At 44.1% G+C, this 20,414-nt stretch overlaps 1 protein-coding gene across 5 annotated transcripts in view; it reads right to left on the reverse strand.

Moving 5' to 3' along the window:
- The window catches only part of LOC149311554 (coiled-coil domain-containing protein 136-like), a 45,578-nt gene extending 25,200 nt beyond the window's left edge, over nt 1-20,378 (reverse strand). For 3 of the 5 annotated variants that reach the window (XM_089527372.1, XM_089527369.1, XM_089527367.1), the window contains exons 1-3: nt 12,539-12,639; nt 6,781-7,038; nt 5,605-5,679 (exon numbers count right to left, since the gene is read on the reverse strand). In XM_089527372.1, coding sequence (XP_089383498.1) covers nt 5,605-5,679; nt 6,781-7,038; nt 12,539-12,590 — 385 coding nt within the window. In that variant the 5' untranslated portion in view covers nt 12,591-12,639. Of the gene's footprint in view, nt 1-5,604; nt 5,680-6,780; nt 7,039-12,538; nt 12,641-20,265 lie in introns of those variants that run through there. The other 2 variants (XM_089527370.1, XM_089527368.1) reach the window with 2 other exon arrangements.
- Between the last annotated feature and the right edge of the window lie 36 nt (nt 20,379-20,414).

Below are 20,414 nucleotides of genomic sequence, written 5' to 3' on the forward strand. Positions count from 1 at the left end.
ATGCAATACAAGATTAAAAGATTGGAATTATTATAATGGATAAGTTGTTTATATTTAAAGTTCATGCTTGTGATGTTAGATTGAAGCCTGTAGGCAGTTTCATTTTCTTTAGACAATTACATAAAGCATTGTGTAAAACCTACAGCGCTATATAAATAAACTTTAATAATAATAAAAATAATAATAATGATGAAAGATGTAGAAATATAGCCAACAAAATGGAAATTGTACCCAGAGGAAATCTACAGTGCAGACATAATGCAGTTTGAAAACACTATGTGCTATAGCTCCATCCTACAGAATAATAGGATTTGCAAGTCTGTAGCCATCACTCCCAATTTGAGGGCTGGAGCCTTCCCAAACTACAAATCCCAGTATTCTGCTGGCAAGCAAAAGCATTTTTATTCCAGCAAGTTTTTTAAAATCATGCAGGCCTGGTTTTATTGGGGGTGGTTGGTTTAGATTATTTTTAACCTTTGTATGTTTTAAATTTTGTATATTTAAAAATTTTAACTTTTTACTGTTTTAATTAGTGTTTTTAAATTTTTTATTTTAATGTGTTTTTTATATTGTGAGCCGCCTTGGATCCCTTTTTGGGAGAAAGGCGGGATATAAATAAATAAATAAATAAATAAATAAATAATAAATGGGAGCCATGGCCATTCAAGCAGTATCAAACTGCATTATTTCTACAATGTAGAGGCACAGACACAACTGGTTAGAGAGAACAAAATCCACAGGTTTCAATCTCAGTCAAAAACACACACAAACACTCCTGGGGTACATCTACACTGTAAAGAAATAATTCAGTTTGACACCGCTTTAGACGCTGCAGCTTTATCGCATGGAATCCTGGGATTTGTAGCTTCACAAGGCCTTCAGCCGAATCTGCCGGAGAGTGCTGGTGCATCACCAAACTACAAATCCCGATGTCCTGCAGGACAGGACCCAGGGCAAACAATTCAAGCGGCATCAAAACACGTTATTTCTACAATGCAGAAGCACCCTCGAAATAGTGTTTTTAAAAGCAGTTGGGGGAAAGAAGAAAAATAAGTGGCCAACAAATCCGTTTCTAGGGAGAAACAGGCGGAGAGTATGAGATCCTGTTTGGTTTATGGCACAGCGATGATGCTGGGCCTGGGCCACTGCTGGCGATGCTTGTGCCAGTGGTCCAGGCCTCGTTGCCATGCCTCCATCTCCTAGAACTCCTCTCCTCGAACTCACTGTTAATGGAGGAGCCGGAGGGCACCTGGTTCGCCATGACGGCGGCTGGTGAATCCGCCACGGCCTGCCACAGCTTGTGGCGCGTGCACCGGCAGGTCCCCCTTCTGCAGCTTCTCTCGGAACCCCCAGACTAGGCCGAAGCCTGCCGCCCACACTGGGCCCTTAGCATGAGCCAAAGCCAGGCAGGCTTCGGGCCTACTCCAGTCTGATGCCAAGATGTGTGTGAAGGGGGTCTTCCAACCCCCCGAAAATTACATTTTCCCCAAAAGCAAAGGGGAAAGAAGGGCCTAATACCCATCAGAGCCCTTTGTGCCCATTGCCAGCTCCAGAGGGAGTCCTGGCATGTCAAGGGGAAAGAGAAAAATGGAGGGATGTGGAAGATGGCAGCCACCACGACAACACAGAGGCCCCACGGTTGCCATGACACACAGATGAGGGTATCCACACTGAGATGCTAAAGCACTTTGGCACCTCTTTAGCTGCCATGACTCCATGCTATGGGAACCTGGGATTTGTAGTTTTGGTGAGGCACCAGAGCTCTCTAACACAAACAGGCAGAATATCTCACCAGACTACAAATCCCAGGGTTCTGTGGGATGGGGGGTCTGCATCAACATTGAAGATTTAATGCAGTTTTGACACCACTTTAGCTCAATGGTACAGAATTCTGGGATTTGTAGTTCAATAAGGCCCCAGGGATTTCCTCTGACAGACCGGGCTGAATGCCTCCCCAAACTATGCATCCCAGGGTTCTATGGGATTAGTCGGATGTATCTGTATTGCAGATGCAGTTTTGACACCGCTTTAGCTGCCATGGCTCAGTGGTATGGGATTCTGGGATTTATAGTTTGGTGAAGCCTCAGGGGTCTCCTCTGACAAACCAGGCTGAACACCTCACTATAAATCCCAGGGTTCTGTGGGATTGGTAGGCTGCATCTACATTGCAAAATTGATGCAGTTTGACACCACTTTAACTGTTGTGGCTCCATGCTATGGGACCCTGGGATTTGTAGTTTGGTAAGGCTTCAGGGCTCTCCTCTGACAGACCAGGCAGAATACCTCATCAAACAATAAATCCCAGGGTTCTGTAGGATTAGTGGGCTGCATCTACACTGCAGAAATAATGCAGTTTGAAACAGCTTTAACTGCAACAACAACAACAACAACAACAATAATAATGATGAGAAGAATTGGTGGACAGAGTGACATAAGTCACAGTAAATGGGGAGTAGAACTAGGTAGGGAAGGCCTGCCAGAAGAGATCCGTTTTAAGAGCCTTCTTAAAGGCTGTAAGAGTAGAAATGTCACGGATCTCCTTCGGCAGGTCATTCCATAGCTTCGGAGCTGCGATGGAAAAGGCCCTCTGGGTGACTGAAGTTAGCCTAGATTTTATTGGCTGAAGTAGATTCTTCCCCTTCGAGGACCTTAGAGTGCGGGACGGACAGTATTGAAGTAGGTGATCCCTTAAGTATTCTGGCTCCATGCCATATAATTATGGGATTTGTAGTTTCGTGAGCCATTTAGCCTTCTCTATCAGAGAGCTCTGGTGCCGCAACAAACTACAAGTCCCAGTATTACGTAGGATGGAGCCATGACTGTTAAAATGCTTTCCAACTATTTTAAGTCTGCAGTGTGACAAGAGATATCAGTCTTCCTGTGTTTTGGATAGCAATGTTTGTTTAAATTAAATTTAAATTAAAGAAATTATTTTGGTTTGAAGAGGGAAATTCAGCAAGTGTTACAACAGGCCTGCAAAACCAAGAGCCACAAAAATCAGTTTTAAAATAATGTATGCTGGTTTTATAATAGTTTATCATTCTAAATCCAAAAACGACTTCAGATTTGCTCCACCGTGTACAGTCCCCCCCCCACACACACACACACGTTTTGCTTTGACATTTCTGTGTCATAATACGACTGAATGAAATTATAAAAGTAAGAAAGTTGTTAAATAGGAAAAGAGGAGGAATAGCATTATATTGCAGGGGTGTTTACACCAGTGAAGAGATCTAGGACATTGATCCTGGCAGCCAGTATCCAGTATCTGGATAAAAATTAAAGGGGAGGGAAACAACAGTGATGTTATGGTGGGAGTCTACTACAGACTCCCCAAGTCAGATGGAGGAATTGGATGATGCCTTTCTAGAACAGATGGCAACACACTCAGAAAAGAGAGATGTAGTAGTGATGGGTGACTTCAACTATCCTGATATTTGCTGGAAGTCAAACTCAACCAAAATTTTAAGGTCTAGCAAATTCCTCACTTGCCTCGAAGACAATTTCTTTGTCCAAAAGGTGGGCAAGACTGTCTAGTTGGAGATGTGAGCTGCTTTGTGACTCAATTTATCTACCTATATCTTCTCTTTAGCATGACACTGGCTCCCTCTGGTGCATAGCATCCATTTTATTTTATATTATTTTATTTTAGGGATTTATACCCCATCTTTCTTCCAAAATGGGATTCAAGGGAGGTTTCGTGCAACGTCGTGTGAAATCGTTATGCATAGTTACGTGATTTCTTCTGGGATATTCACGGGATAAATTCCCGATCTCCTCCGTGTGATAAACTACTTAAGAGATGTTTGACAGTGCAACTCACTTCCTCGGAAAGTGGTGGAGTCTCCTTCTTTGGAGGTCTTTAAACAGAGGCTGGATGGCCATCTGTTGGGGATGCTTTGATTGAGAGTTCCTGCATGGCAGAATGGGGCTGGACTGGATGGCCCTTGCGGTCTCTTCCAACTCTATGATTCTTCAGTGCATTCAGCCTTCAGGCAACACTGTCACATATGTAATAATATTTTTTTATTTTTTTATAGACTCGCCACCTGCTTCTCCCAAGACACGTGGGCATGCGTCGTACAGTGGGCACACTATTAATAGCACCAATGCGCACAAATGAACACACACTCGACGAGAGGTATGTGAGGCAGAGTCCTATAAATACACATTGGGAGGCATCGGGAAGGCTGGCAAGTGGGTTGGGGGAACGTGGCACCGAGCCCAGATGTCTCTTGGGGGGCAACCATGACAGGAGAGGATTAAGTCAGAAAGAGGGGATCCTTTTACCTCTCTCACTCATGTTCTGGCATTTGTAAAGAAGCAAAATAAAACATCCTGCAATGCAAAATACCAATTCAACACTGCCACGCAGAGGAAGAAGCGGGCAAGAGGCACATGGGTTGCCCTGCTCCAGTGGCATTATTGTTTTTATTATTACCTTTTTAATCATTTAAAATACATTTTATTTTGCATTTTTAAAGTTGCCATTTATTTATACAGCTTGAGTCTCCCTTATCTGAAATGCTTGGGACCAGAGGTGTTTTGCATTTCATATTTTTCTTTCTTCCAGATTTTGGAATATTTGCAAATTATTGTTTTGTTGTTGTGAACCTTCAAGTAATTTCCAACTTATGGCAACCCTGAGGGGAACCTATCATGGGTTTTCTTGGCAAGATTTGTTCAGAGGGATTTTTGCCATTGTCTTCCCCTGAGGCTGAGAGACTGCGACTTGCCCAAGGTCACTCATGGCCAATAATAATAATAATAATAATAATAATACTTACCCACCTCTCCCCATGGACTGAGGCAGGGAGCAGCAACAAGTATCATATAATTGAATATAATTTAATAATTTAAAATATATTTTCATTTTTTTAAAGTTACCATTTAGTTATACAAGTTGACTCCCTTCGCCGCAATAATAATAATAATAATAATAATAATAATAATAATAATAAATTTTTATTTATATACCACCTTTCCAAGGATCCAATGCCTTGGACCAGAAGTGTTTCAGATTTCAGATTTATTTTCTGGATTTTGGAACATTTGCATATGCATAATGAGACATCTTGAAGATGGGATCCAAGTCTAAACACAAAATTCATTTATGTTTCGTATGCACTTTATGGACATACCCTGAAGGCAATTTTATGGACAATATTTTTTATAATTATTGTGCATGAAACAATGGGGGGATTTGAAACCCAGAGAGCTGGCTTCAAAAGAGAGATATAGTGAAGGAGACACTTGAAAGGGTCTTGAGTTCGAGTCTTGCAGTGAAGAATTGGTGGGATGGTGGCCATCACTTTCATATAATTGGTGGCAACAATGGGATTAAAAAGACTCATTGGGCTGCCATCCGAGAAAAGTAGTTGAGTGGGTGAGACTCATGGTGACAAATATTTATAATGAATTGGAAAGAGTTATTCACAAAACTTTAAATCCCAGAATTCCATAGCATGGAGACAGGGCAGTCAAAGTGTTGTCAAGTGGCATTATTTCTGCATCCTGAGTCCTCTTCTTGCTGTTTTTAAAAGGCAGTAGGAATCAAGATTCACATTCAGGGCCCAGACACAACCACCCCACCCTGGGATTCACCTTGGAGCCGCTGGATCTGCTTGGTGAAGATCTCCGCCTGCTGCGCACTTGCCAGCCGCTCATCTTCCAACAAACCTGTGACGGGAACAAGATCAGAATCAAGAACTGGCAAACAGAGGAGGCCACCGGAAGATCTGGGGCACCATCTCAAAGCCACAGGGTGACCAGATGTCCTACGTTTCAGCCTTCTGGCCAGGAGGAATTCAAAAATGTCCTCCATTCAGGGTGACCAGAGGCCCTCCTTTTTCCAGGACATGACCTACCTTTCAGCCTTCTGTCCAGGAGGAATTCCAAAATGTCCTCTATTTAGTGCATGACCAAGAAGCATGAATGTATATGAGTGTATTTAGTTTTTATTTGGTAACTTCTGAACATTTTTCTTGAACGTCCTACATTTTGCAGTGCCTTGTCCTCTTTTGTGGTTAGGACATCTGGTCACCCTGCACAGCCATGGTCTGCAGATTATTTTCGTGGCTGTTCTCCTCCCAATGAATCTGTATTATTATTCTGTTTATTTATATCCTGCCTTCCTCCCAATACAAGGACTCAAGGGGGAACCGTTTTCACCTGGCATTCTTGCTTGTCTTAAGGAAGAGGAATGGGATCCACTTTGGCCGCCGGCTGGACAGAGTGGTCCTTAGAAAGGTCCAGTTTCAGCCTGTCCCATGTTGCTTAGGGCAGATCCTGATGGCAAACATATGCCTGTCCAAATTGTCTTCACAACGTCCATACCCAATTCACCCTTTCTTCCTCTTAACCCACATTTTAAAAGCTTAACTTTTGCTGTGGGTTTTTTCTTGCAGGTTTTTTTTTTTTTTGCATTTTTCGCAAGTTGCTTTCTGCAGTGATAACAGGTGGCTGCCTTCACATACGATCACCTGAGTAGCCTGGCACCATCACTTCCGATGCAAGTTGCTTGAGATCAGAACAAGGTGTCCAGTGCCCATCATATGACTGGGCACCTCGTTGTGACCTCAGTGGCAAAGCTGGGCAACAAATGGGTATTGCATGGGAAGGCAGCTTCCTGTCATCGCTGCAGAGAGAATGAGGGGAATTCAGGGCCCAAAGACTCCAGGGGCAGCCCAGAATCTTCTGGCCAGTGGAGACAAGTCCTACATTTCCCACCCTTCAGCAGATGCTGGCTCTACTTCTCTTGCAGAAGGGGGCCGATCTTACCTTGCAACTCCAGTGAGTCATCTTCATGTTTGAGGGCCATCTCTCTGGCTTCCTCCAGTTCCTCCAGCAGTTGGAGCACCTGGGCTCTTAGGTTCTGGTCCAGATCTTGGTCTGAGAGGTCTGACTCTTTGTCATCGTCCAAAGAGCCCAGGTTCTTCACCACCTCCGCCTCTTCCTCCTCCTCTTCTTCTTCCTCTTCCTCTTCATCATCCTCCTCTTCCACCTCATTCACTTCCATGTTAATGGAGTCCACCTCACCTAGGAGGAAACATACACCTGTCAGCATAGCACACAAGAAGGAGAGGAGAGAAATCGTTGTCAGTGGTACAACTGCAGGACAAAATCTCTCCATCCCAGCTGAACTTGGGAAGGTGGTCTTTTTTTGACATGAACAACAGCTCCCAGAATCCCCCAGCCACAGTGGAAGCAGTAGTCCAAAAATTAAGGGAACTTTTCCAAGATCCGCAAATGATCCTTGAGATCCCAGATGAAACAGGAATATGCAATATGTTCCAGAAGAGTCTCTTCCATTTCAATGAAGTTATTTAGAGCTGGCCAAAGATGAAAAATCCAAAAGGCAGCCATTTCCTTCTCCCCAATAATTTGGGCCCAATCCACCAGGGAGTCAATCCTCCCTGCGGAGTTTATCACGCTGGGGCTAATTTCGGTATTAAAGAAAGATTAAAGCACATTTAAAATATTGCACAAATAAAGTGAAAATGGCGAGTAATTGCACCAATGATTATCACAAACAATTGTGCAAATAAAGTGATATCAGAAATGCATTGTCGATGAAATCCTGAAAGTAAAAAGATGTGTGTTAATGCTTCTTTGTGACCACTTTAATGGCAGGTTTTGTGTGACGTTGTGTGAAATCGTTTCGTGAAATTACACGATTTTCCCAGGATATTCACAGGATAAACTCCCGATCTCCTTTATGTGATAAACTCCTATGTCTCATTAAGTGAATGAAAACTGCGCGACAGCATTGTCATACTTTCAAGCATTTCACAGATGGAAACTGGGACACATGTGGCCAAGCAACTTCAGAGTGTGGGCAAAATAGCCAAAGTTGTCAAGGTGGAAGAACAGACAAGGTAGAAGAAAAAGGCTGCAGCAGTTTGTTTTTGCCTGAGCTTCTTGGGAAGGGCAGGAGTCTTCCCTTTCTTCTCCCTTCCCTGGCTGAGTCAATGCCGTGCAAACTATTTTTAGCATTTTGAATTCAGTTTGCAGCAATGGAAGTAAGAAGAGAAAGGGGGGAAGTGGGAGGAGAGGAGAGAAACTGGGATATTTTAACAGGAGCTAAAAAAGTGGGACAGCAGAGGATCAATCCGGACTGTCTGTGCTAATTCCGGACAGCTGAAAGGAATGTAATCTTTACATAAGATAGGAAATGACAAGATCGAGACCTATGCATTATTGTACTCTGGGAGGGGATAACACAGCCCCAGATGGCACATGGCACATGGTCAGGGGTGATGGGAGTTGTAGTCTAACAACAACCGAGAAGCTCAGGGACACATGTTCTTCCTACTCCAAATTAAACACAAACTTTAATCCTACAGCCAGCAAAATGCAGCATTTAAATGCTGTAAGAGTGTTACCTAAAGCAAGACTGTTATAAATTGTGATTATTATTATTTTTTACTATATTACCTTGATCTCACAGTCTCCTATTGGGTTGTGTTTTATCTGCATTTTTTACCCATATTATAATATTTAACCACCTTTCAAAAGCTGTTACAAACTAATTTTTCATTTTATTTATTAATTGAATTTAAATCCCACCTTTCTCCCAAGATGGGATTCAAGGCAACTAATTCATGCTTTTAGCATCCCCTGTTTTAACTGTGGTTTGTTCAAGTTGTAAGCCCCCCTGCATCCCACCTTGGGAGAAAGGCAGGCTGTGTGAAAGCAATCATTTGTTTGTTTTTATTTATTTATCTTATTTACTTTATTTACATGCCACCTTTCTACCAGCACGGGACCCAAGGTGGCTTCCATAATTATATTATAATAAACTTCCAGCTAAGGAGAGTCCTCCATTTTCTGAGGAATTGGGTTACACTGCTACTCAGTGTGATGGCCCATGGGCTAGTATCAGTCCATGAACCATTGGCTACTAGTCTAAAGCAAGTTTCCCGGAATGAAAGAAATAGTTATAGCCAAATGCAGAAGTTTCCAAAGACGTAGCTGAGTTCATCGCTTGCAGCATAAAAACAAAGGAGGGAGCGGGAGAAGAAAAGAAATGCAGGAACATCTTTAAGACTAACTGGTTTTTATTTCAGTATGAGCTTTCATGGACATGAATCCACTTCTTCAGATGCAGTACTGAGTGGGATTTAGGCCTCAATGGCTTGGGTGATGGAATGGAAGGCTTATCAAATTTTCCTATGGCACCAAATTAGAAGGAGTAGCTAATGCCCCAGAGGAGAGAATCACAACTTAAAATGAACTTCATATATTAGAGAGTTGAGGCCAAACTAACAAAATGAATTTTACCAGGAAGAAATGTAAGGTACTACGGATTGGCAGGAAAAAATGAAATGCACAGATATAGGATGGGGGGGGGGGGGGGCACCTGGTTTTACAACAGTACAAGCAAAAGCGATCTGGGAGTCTTCGTGGACCAGGAGCTGAAGTGTCCACAGTGTGATGCAGCTGCTAAAAAGCCCAATGCAATTTTGGGCAGCATTAGTATAGTGTCTGGATCGAAGGAAGTAATAGTGCCACTCTGTTCTGCTTTGGTCAGGCCTCACCTGGAATAATCCTGTGTCCAGTTCTTGGTCAGCACAATTCAAGAAAGATGTTGAGAAGGTGGAGTGTGTCTGGAGGATGGCAGCCAAAATGGGGAAAGGTCTAGAAACCCCTATGAGGAATGACTTAGGGAGCTGGAGATGTTTAGTCTGGGGAAGAGGAGGTTAAGAGGTGATATGATAGCCCTGTTTAAATATTTGAAGGGATGTCACACTGAGGAAGGAGCAATCTTGTTTTCTGCTGCTCCAGAGAACAGGACCCAGAACAATGGATGCAAGCTACAGGAAAAGAGACTTGCATCTCAGCCTTAGGAAGAACTTCCTGATGGAAGACACTGCCTCCGAATGTGAGACTTCTTTTAGGAAGTTTTTAAGCAGGGGCTGGATGGCCTTTTGTCACAAGGAGGGCTTGGATGGCGTCTTCCCACATGGCAGAAAGGGGTTAGACTGGATGATCCTTAGGATCTCTTCCAACTATGGTAATCTATGGTTTTATAAAGCATAATTACACAGTTGTGGGAGTGAGGTGGGATGTAATGGGATCCAGAAAGCTGCCAATCATGTCCCTTGCCCGAAAATTTAAAAGGGTTCCATAAGGTGATACCAGTCTTTCAGATCTTTACATTGGTCAGGTTGTGTTGATGTCTGAAAGCAATAACCCTGCCTATCAAAAGTCAGTTTCCCTGGGTTCAAAACTCTCTCTAAAAGGGTTCCTTTTGTTTACATGTGCAGTAGCTTTGAAACTGGCTTTTTGTAAGCAGGTTCATCACTTTCACACATTAACACTAAATGACCACTGCAAAGACCAGAAAGACCTGTATCACCAAACCCAGCCCTTTGAAAATAAAACAAGAGTCGGGATTTGCACCTTTCTAGATCCTATTACATTTCACCCCAATTCCACTACTTTATTTCCTGAGGCCTTTATGCTAGTTGGTAGTGCATCCAAAGTTTATATCCATGAAACCTCATGCAAAAATATATATTTAAAAAGTTGGTTTTGAAGGTGCTGCAACATTTATTTTTCCATTCTCCTTCCATCCTCCTTTTTTTCCTTTCTTGAGAACTCCATCACACACACACCAATCTCTATAGATCTAATCCCAAAACACACACACACTTTCTGAGCTTGCTAAATGAAGATTACATAACTGGGTCATTTGACACTTGAGAAGGGAGAAAAAAGGCAAATTCTGAGCAGGAAGAATGTGCAATTCCTATGACAATCCTGCACCCTAAAAAAAACCCATTTCCCCCATTGCAACTTTATCAGGGCACACATCTCAAGATGGAAAAAGTGGCACAGACCTAAATTTGGGAGAAAGTCTCCCTCTTGACCAATCCAAATTCAGAGATCCCTTGGGGACTATTTTCTGGACACAACCATCAAGAATGACACAACGTGCCCCCCAAATTTTTTCCTCTCCCCCCCCAAAAAATCCTTAGTCCCTCTACAGGGCCAAACCAGGCTTTGTTCTTAAAGGGTCCCTGTTTTCCATGCCTAACTCTCCATTCTGTTTCTACCCAGAAATGGGAAGAGAGGTATTTTTGCAGGGTGGGGGGGTTAAATGTGATTTTTAAATTGTGAATTTTAAATGACTAATTTTAGATGTGGATGGTTTTGTGTAATGCACTCTACATGGGGCTACCCCTGTGCTTGACTCGGAAATTACAGCTGGTTCAAAACATGGCAGCCAGGCTTGTGTCAGGCACATCTAGGAAGGACCACATTACTCCGGTTTTGAGGTCCCTCCACTGGCTGCCTATCAGCTTCCGGGCCCAGTACAAGGTGTTGGTTATCACCTTTAAAGCCCTAAATGGCTTGGGTCCAAACTATCTTAGAGACCGCCTCCTCCCGTACAATCCTCCCCGCGCTCTCCGGTCCTCTGGGAGGAACTTACTACAGCCTCTAAAATCTAGGCTTGCGTCGACCTCCCAGAGGGCGTTCTCTGCTGTCGCCCCCAAACTCTGGAACGACCTGCCGGATGAGATCCGTCAGATAACATCATTAGACAGCTTTAAAAAAGCGGTCAAGACGGATCTCTTCCGGCAGGCCTTTCCAGATTAACCATCCCGGCCCAGGTTCCCAGGTTCCCTGATTCCCTCATTCCTCCCGTGGCCCCATCGTAGTGATGGTTGAGGATCAACAGAGGGATATCAGGGTTTTTAGTTTTAATTGCTGTTTTTATGCTAGATATTGTGTTTTTAATATGTTATACTATTTAATACTGTCTTAAGGGGGGGAGGGATAAAGGGTTTTTAATTGTCATATTTTATATTTTACTGTTGTTAACCACCCGGATTGGTTTGCCAGAGGGCAGTATACAAATAATAATAATAATAATAATTATTATTATTATTATTATTTTAATATGAGCACATCTCGTTTTAACTGATGCCTGTTCATTGTTGTTGTCCCCTGCCTCGATCCATGGGGAGAATCAGGTAAGAAATGATGATGATGGTGGTGGTGAAGATGATGATGATGATGATGATGATGATGATGATGATGATGATGATGATGGATATTTCCTTGCCCATCCCCTTCCCCTCCATCCTTGGCCTCCAAATGGCATCATCATCACCCCCAGCTAGGATGCCACTGACCCAAGAAGATGCAACACCTTAGGCAGGTGAACTGGGAGGAGATGTGGGGCCAGGTAGCAAAGCCAAGGTTGGGCATGGTGCACCCTTAGCTAGGAGCTACATGGGAGCCAGGAGGAGTGGGGTGAATTCTGAGAAAGCCACAGGTGCAAACGGGGAGAAAAGAGAACTGTGGAGGGGAAGAGGGAGAAAGGATGCTGAGTCTGAGGATGCTGATGGAGGGATGCAGCAGCTTCAGCATCCAAGAGAGAGGGGCTGGGCTGCAGGATGCAGGGGGAGGATGGGGAAGGAGGAGAGAGGGGTGCCAAAGGAAGGAAGACCCCCTCCACCAGAGTGGATGTAGCACTGTGACTGGCATGCATGCACCCCTACCATGCCCACCCTCCTTCCCCACTGACCTGCGCCTTCCTTCCTCCTGCCTGGTAGCTGCAGCCCTGGTGCCACTTCCATGGCTGCTCCTGAAGCCAGAAGCTGGCAAGGGGGGGAGGGGGAAGATGGGGGAGGAGAAGGAGGGACCACCCACAAGCCGGCAGAAGACACACACAACACACACACATACAGATGCTCAGCACATCTCAGTATCACCAAATGGCCATGCCTGCTCCGGCTTTGCTTCCTCCAAGCTCTTTGTTTGTGCATGCATCATGTGCAAGCTTGCATTCATTCACACACACACACACGAGGCTTGCAAAGATCCTGAGGCCTCAGCCCTGAACTGGGTTGGGTGCAGCAGAAGACTCCTCCATGTCCATGTTTCTTAAGCCCAGGCTTGCAAATCCGTCTCCTCATCCCCTTTTTCAAAGATGCTTGAGGTCCAGTGCTTCTGGAGCACAAATGGGGCTGGGGTAAGTGCATGGCAATGTGCGCTTACTCTGCTCCCAGTTAAAGACAGATTTATTTATCAATTTTTTAAAACTTAATTTACAAAAATTGGGTTTGTTAAATTTATGTTGCTATGTGCCTTAAAGTCACTTCCGACTTATGGCGACCCTAAGTCAAACCGATCATGGGGTGTTTTCTTGGCAAGATTCGTGCAGAGGAGGTTGGCCATTGCTTTCCCTTGAGGCTGAGACTGTGTGACTCCCCCAAGATCACACAGTGGGTTTCATGGTCCAGCAAGGAATTGAGCCCTGGTCTCCAGAGTCACAGTCCAACAGTCAAACCACTATGCCACACTGGCATCTAATAAATTAATCAATTAATATCCCACCATCATCCCATCACATGGGCCAAGGTGGGACACAGACAAAGATCCTGAGCTCAGCACATCAACTTCAAGCTGGGCTGGAAGTAGCAAAAGACAGTGTGTGTGTGTCTACATTTGGACACACATCATGTTCCCACATGCCTGCGTGCATGAGGACACACATGCTGGCTAAAATCCACAGGTCAACGCCTCAACTCCCAAGTGGTCTGGAGCACACAAAGGGCAATGACACATTTCCTATGTATGTCCACTGCATGGCCAAACATGTGCAAGTCCTCTGCCTACCTCACATGCATGATGATATCTTATGTCCACACTTATACACCTGTGTCTACATGCACACACTGGCAAACATCCCGAACTCTGTGTCATAAGGCACATGGAGAGCTGGGATACACAGCTGGCAAGGCATGTTTGTAGCATCCGCATGTGCACACAGGTGCATGGCCAGGCCTGTGCACATTATTTCTCTTCTGCACATCAACTGTTTTAAAGTGTTTTAAACGCTTTCATTTTTTTAAAACTTTATTTTATTCCTTTAACATGCAATCTGTTTTAATATTGTAATTATTTGATTCCATTTTAATGTATCACTTTTGTATGTTTTCAATTGTACTGTTTTTTAATATTGTGGGCCCCTCTGGGTCCTAGTTTTGGGGAACAGTGAGATATAAATATAATAATAATAACAACAACAACAACAACAACAACAACAGTGGACCTTTGTTATCCACTGGGGTTTGGTTCTAGGACCCTCTGTGGATACCAAAATCCATGGATTCTCAAGTCCCATTAAATACTATGGTTAGGAAAATGGTGGCCCTTATATAAAATAGCAAAATCAAGGTTTGCTATTTGGAATTTATATTTTGGGGGGATATTTTCAAGCCATAGAAGCTTGAATCCATGGATGAAAAATCTGTGGATAAGGAGGGCTGACTGTAAAAATAATTCTCATGCACATGCAAGGCCCACCCGTGAACAGACCTGCATGTGAGACCTGCACACACAACTGTCAAAATGCCTCAGCTTAATGCAACATCCTTAAACTGGTCCCAGGTGGAATCAAAGACAATGCGCTTTTATGTTGTCCACATTAGCCAGGCATGTGCAGATGCTTTGACAGTTCCACATGCAATGGGACATGCACATGCCAGGCATATACACCCTAAACAACAGTCCCTATATGTTCTCTTATTAGTGCAACCTTCCCAAACCAGACAAAAACAGCATCCTCCTGTGCACTGATCACCAGCAAAATGCTCCTCCTCCTTGCAATGCAGCTGATGCTGATACAGGATTCTGATAATTGATCTGAACATGTGCCGTTTGCCCAAAGCTTAAAACCTCACATTCTAAGGCACCATGTTGTTGTTGTTGTTGTTGCATGCACCCAACCCATTTTTTTTAATTATGGTGACACTAGGGTGAACCTAGCATAGGTTTTCTTGGCAAGTTTCTTCAGAGGGGGTTTGCCATTGCCATCCTCTGAGGTTGAGAGGATGTGACTTGCCAAAAGTCACCCAGTGGGTTTTGAGATCAGGGAATTGAACCCCGATCTCCAGAGGCAGAGGCAGAGTGCAACACCCAAACCACTACACCATGCAAGCCCCCACGACTGTACTTTTTAGGACACACACTCTTGCCCAACACTCATGTCTCCAGTTCATCAATATTTCATAGAGCTTTCTTAGACGAGGAAGCCTCAGAGGTGGTTTTGCTAGTTCCTTCCTCTGAAACAGAGCCTCCAGCGCCTGGCATTCCTTGGTGGTCTCCCATACAAGTACTAACCAGGGCTGACTGCTTAGCATCCAACCCTCATAATGATGGTTGCCCTCCTTGAGCCTATTCCTGAATTCATCCACCAGGGGGCAGCGGGGTTTACATTGTAAGGACTGGATGCTGCCCAGGATTCTAGGCTGCTTCCAGGACAATCAATATTTAATCAATGAAGAAAAAAAAGAGTGGGATCTATAACTGGTCCTCCATAACTGTTCAAGGAACCCTTATGCTGTTGTTGTTGGATTTTTCCCCTTTTCCAAATGCAGTCTCGAGCAGATTGCCATAGTGTTGGTATCCTTTCACCCTATTTATTATAGCATTCCAATAACTGTTGCAGCTGCATCCTTGTGAGATTTGTAGTTTGGGTACAGTCTAGAGCTTTCTGGATTAGCATTCTAAACGTTGTTTGTTGTTGTGTGTGCCTTCAGGTCATTTCTGACTTGTGGTCATGGGGTTTTCTTCGCAGGTTTTGTTCAGAGCAGGTTTGTCATTGCCTTCTCCTGAGGCTGAGAGCATGTGACTTGCCCAAGGTCACCTAATGGATTTCATGGCCAAACAGGGAATCAAACCTATTCATAGTGTAATGCTCAAGCCACTATGCCATGCTGTGTCCCTCCCCATACTACAAATTCTAGGACTCGAAACTTGGTGGCTAAAGTGGAATAGTGGCACTATAACTGTGTAGTGTGGATGGGCCCTGGGTGGTGCACTACATGAGGGTAACCATCCTGGCACAGACAGGCAAGAAGGAAAAGAGCCATGAAGGTAGTCAGGCGCTGGAAGTGCAAGGAGTGCATTTTTGCCAGTCGGATTCTGATTATTACTTAATACAGTGCAGGAGCCTTTAGGTCACATGTCAGGAGCATTCCATGCTCTGTGGTTTCAGGGCCAAAACCTGAAATCAAGGGGATACCCTCGCTGGCATCCTGTTGGTAAATTAATAGCTGGCATCCTATTGGTGAATTATTGGCACACACCTTGTTGGTAAATTACTGGGTGGCATCCTGATAGAGAATATTGGCTAGCATGCTTTTGGTGAACTACTAGCTGATGCCCTGTTAGTGAATTATAGGCTGGCGTCCTGTTGGTGAGGTTATTACTGTTGTTGTTGTTTTACTTACTTATGTCCCACCTTTCTCCCAATATAGGGACTCAAGATGGTGAAAGCTGGATGACAGCCATTGCAACTCCCTCTTTCGGTTGCTGCAGAGGTTGGAATTTACTACCAATCTGCTCAAGGACCAAAGTCTCCCCCCCCCAAAGAATTTCATCTTTTCTTTGCTGTATCCCTCCCAAGGGATTCTGGGAGACCAGGGTTCGAATCTTCACTCAGCCATGGCACTCCACCAAGTGGCCTTGGGTTAATCTCTCTAAGAGGAAGGCAAGGGCAAACACCCCCTTCATGGGGCCTTCTTGGGAAGTTTTCTTCCAAAGAGGCTTGCCCTTGCCTTCCTCTGAGGCTGAGAGAGAGTGACTTGCCCAAGGTCACCCACTGGGGTCCCATGGCTGAGTGGGATTCGAATCCTGCTCTTCAACGCTTTTTTTATTATTAAAATAAAGGCTCAGCATGTGCCTTCACAGCTGTGAGGTTTAAAAATACATTGAAAACGGTCTTGTGCCGAGGGGGCGGGGGGAGAACCCCTAAGAATTTCCAGCCTACAAATCCCACCTAAATCCTTGCAAGGGAAAAGATAGCAGGGCCAAAGAGAAAGCGGTGAAAGGAAGAAGCCATGCTGCCCTTTCAGGATTTGTTCTCTTTTTCTCCCCCAAAGAGTACTATTCACAAATGCAGAGGACTCTCAAAAAACCACCGTGCATTTTCTGCCTGCAAATCAAATCCAAATCCTTGCAAGCAAAGAAAGAGCCGCAAAGGAAGAGGAGGAGGAGAATTTGGAGTGCTTGAGGAAGAAAGAAAATGTCAGAGATGTAGCTATTGGGGTCTGTGTGATAAAATGAGGCCATTGCCCCCAGATGAAAGTCTTTCCCAGCCCCAAATTTCTAGCATTGCAGAGAATGTGACATTGAAAACGGTTCACACACGTCAAAACTCTTCCATTTGTTGGTTCATATTTGCTTGGTTGCGCTGTCTGCCCTTTTTCTTTGGATGGCTGAACCCTATTTCCGAAAGCTCACCTAGATTTTTATGGCTAGAAATATGGTAGGTTCCTGGTATCCTCTGGGGTTTGGTTCATCTCCAATGGGTACCAAAATCCATGGATGCTCAAATCCCATTAAACAGAATGATACTGTAAAATGGCATCCTTTCTATAAAATGGCAAAATCAAGGTTTGCTATTGGAATTTATGTTATTTTTGAATATTTTCAAGCCGTGGCTGCTTGAATCCGTGGATAAAAAAAAATCCATAGATACGTAGGGCGAACTGCATGTCAGTTCAAAGAGTATTTATTTGGGGGCAATGCCCTAATTTTGCCCCCACCCCTCCTGTGTGAAATGTAGAAGGCAGCGGAAAAGTGCTGGAAGTATATCCTAAAGATGCTGGATCCTTGTCTGATCTTGGAAGCTAAGCAGGGTTAGCTCTGGTTAGTACTTGGATGGGAGATTGTCAACAAATACCAGGTTCTGTGGGCTGTATTTCACCTCTGAGGATTCCTCACCTGTGATATTCATGGGGTCACCATAAGTCGACAGGAAATTGGAAGGTGCGCACACACACACACTTTCATTAAACTCTGTAAGAGCCAGCAACCATCTAAAGGACTTTGGATGATTCTGGGGTACTGGTTTTATATAAATAATAATAATAATAATAATAATAATAATAATAATAATATATTTATTTATAGCCCGCCTTTCCGTAGATCAAGGCGGGTTACAACAATAACAGTACAGAATAAAAATACAATCCACAAAAACAACAATTATACATTAAAATCACAAGCAATATCCAACTAGCATAAGATGTTTACAACAAAATAATAACGGTGAGGGGGAGGAAGAAGGCTACTTAGGGAGAAAATTAGGGGAAAGCTGTTTGGAACAGGAAGGTTTTTAATTCCTTCCTGAACCGCTCAAGGGAGGTGGCCGAGCGGAGCTCACTGGGAAGCGCGTTCCAGAGCAAAGGAGCCGAGATGGAATAGGCTCTATGCAATGTTGTGGCGTATTTAGAATCTGGGACTGTCAGCAAATGCTTCCCAGCCGATCTGAGTGTGCGGGGCGGATTATATGGGGAGAGGCGGTTCTCCAAGTACCCTGGGCCCAAGCCATTTAGGGCTTTATAGGTGATAACCAACACCTTGTATTGCGCTTGGAAGCGAATGGGCAGCCAATGGAGATCTTTTAATACCAGTGTTATATGGGTGGCCCTGGAAGATCCAGTGACCACTCTAGCTGCCATATTTTGAACCAACTGTAGCTTCCGAGTATGGTACAAGGGTTGCCCCATGTAGAGCGCATTACAGAAATCTAAGCGAGAGGTTACCAGAGCGTGTACCACCGTTTCAAGGTCCCTCCGGGCCAGGAAGGGTCGCAGCTGGCATATCAACCGAAGTTGAAAACAGGTGCTCCTGACCGTCGCATCCACCTGAGATGTAAGGTGGAGCAACGAGTCCAGGAGCACCCCCAGGCTGCGAACAGAGTCCTTCAGGGGAAGCGTGACCCCGTCTAGGACAGGTGGACAAACCTCCAATCCCGGACCGGGGGAACCTATCACGAGCACTTCCGTTTTCTCTGGATTCAGTCTGAGTCTGTTTTCCCTCATCCAGCCCATTACCGAGTCTAGACAGGCATCAAGAGGAGAGATGCCATCCCTGGTCACTGCATCAGTCGGAGACACAGAGAAGACTATTTGGGTGTCATCAGCGTACTGATAACCCCGTGCCCCATGCCTCTGGATGATCTCTCCCAGCGGTTTCATGTAAATGTTAAATAGCATTTTCTTTTTAATCAACATGGTTTCAAAATGGTCTTTGGCTGTTCTAGCTAGTTGTAAAAAGTGTCATTTGAATGAATATTGTAATTCCAAGATTACGGAAAACAGGAAAGGAAGTAACGTGTGTAAATTAATGGTTATGTTTTTGTTTGTCTGTTCGGTTATTTTTGCAGGGTTTTTTTTATGTGTGACATAATGCGATTGTCAGTATGAAAAGGTTTTATTGGCAGATGTAATCTGTGTTGTAAATTTTTTAAAAATGTTTTTTAAAAGTGTCATTTGAACCTGTCAAAGTGTTGACACTCTCAGACCCAGACGGAAAAGGTTTGAAGGCACACAACAACAACAACCTTTCCCCAAAAATTATGCTCAAGGCCTCCCTTATTCATTCTGGTGACATGGAAACTATCAAGATTGACCACAAATTGCTGAAACTCAGGCTGGGATGCAATATGGGAAAAAGATGAGTGTTGTTGTTGTTGTTGTTGTTGTTGTTGTTATCACAGTTGGCCTTCTGTAGCCATGGATTTTTTATGCACAGATTCCACCATCCATGGCTTGAGAATATTCAAAAATATATATAAATTCACAAAAGGAAGCCTTGATGTTTCCATTTTATATAAGGGCTACCATTTTACTACATCATTGTATTTAACAGGACTTGAGCATCCATAGATTTTGGTACACATGGGTGTCCTGGAACCAAATCCCAATGGATACCAAGGACTCACTATCATTATTTATATCCCTTTACTCCCCCCCCACACACAAAATTTGGACGCAACGTGGCTGCCACCGCTCCTTGAATAAAGACATGGGAAGTCCGACACAGAGCACACCCCAAGGAGTGGGCCAAAGCAATGGTGTGACGCCACACAAAGCCATCATCCACATTCACATTCATTCCTCCTACATCCAAGTGGCCAGATATACTCACCATAAAGGAGGACAAGGCACTGTGAAATGTAGGACATTGAAGAAAAATGTTGGGCATTACCAAATAAAAGCTAAAAAGCACTCATACAAAAATAAAACCATGCATCTTAGCTATGCTCAAAATGAACGACCTATTGAAATTCCTCCTGGATGGAAGGCTGAAACGTAGGACATGTCCTGGAAGAGGAGGACACCTGGCCACCCTGCCCCCCATGATCCCATCGGCGCACATCACACACTTCTCTTTTCAAAAACAATTCACTATGGTTGCCCCTTCCTCATTTACTCCTACCCAGACCCTCTTCCTTACTCTCTGGTGGGTGCTCCATCGGGAGATGTATAGTTCCTTGGCCAAATTTTTGGGACAATCACTGGGTATCACACCCACACAAGGACACACAAAGACATTTAGTCCACCCAGCTAGCCTCGCAGATGAGCGGAAAGTGCTCTTCCAGCCA

This window comes from Sceloporus occidentalis, unplaced genomic scaffold (assembly GCF_023333645.1).
Source record: "Sceloporus occidentalis isolate IW3139 unplaced genomic scaffold, rSceOcc1.0.p SCAF_5, whole genome shotgun sequence".
Taxonomy (NCBI): Eukaryota; Metazoa; Chordata; class Lepidosauria; order Squamata; family Phrynosomatidae; genus Sceloporus; species Sceloporus occidentalis.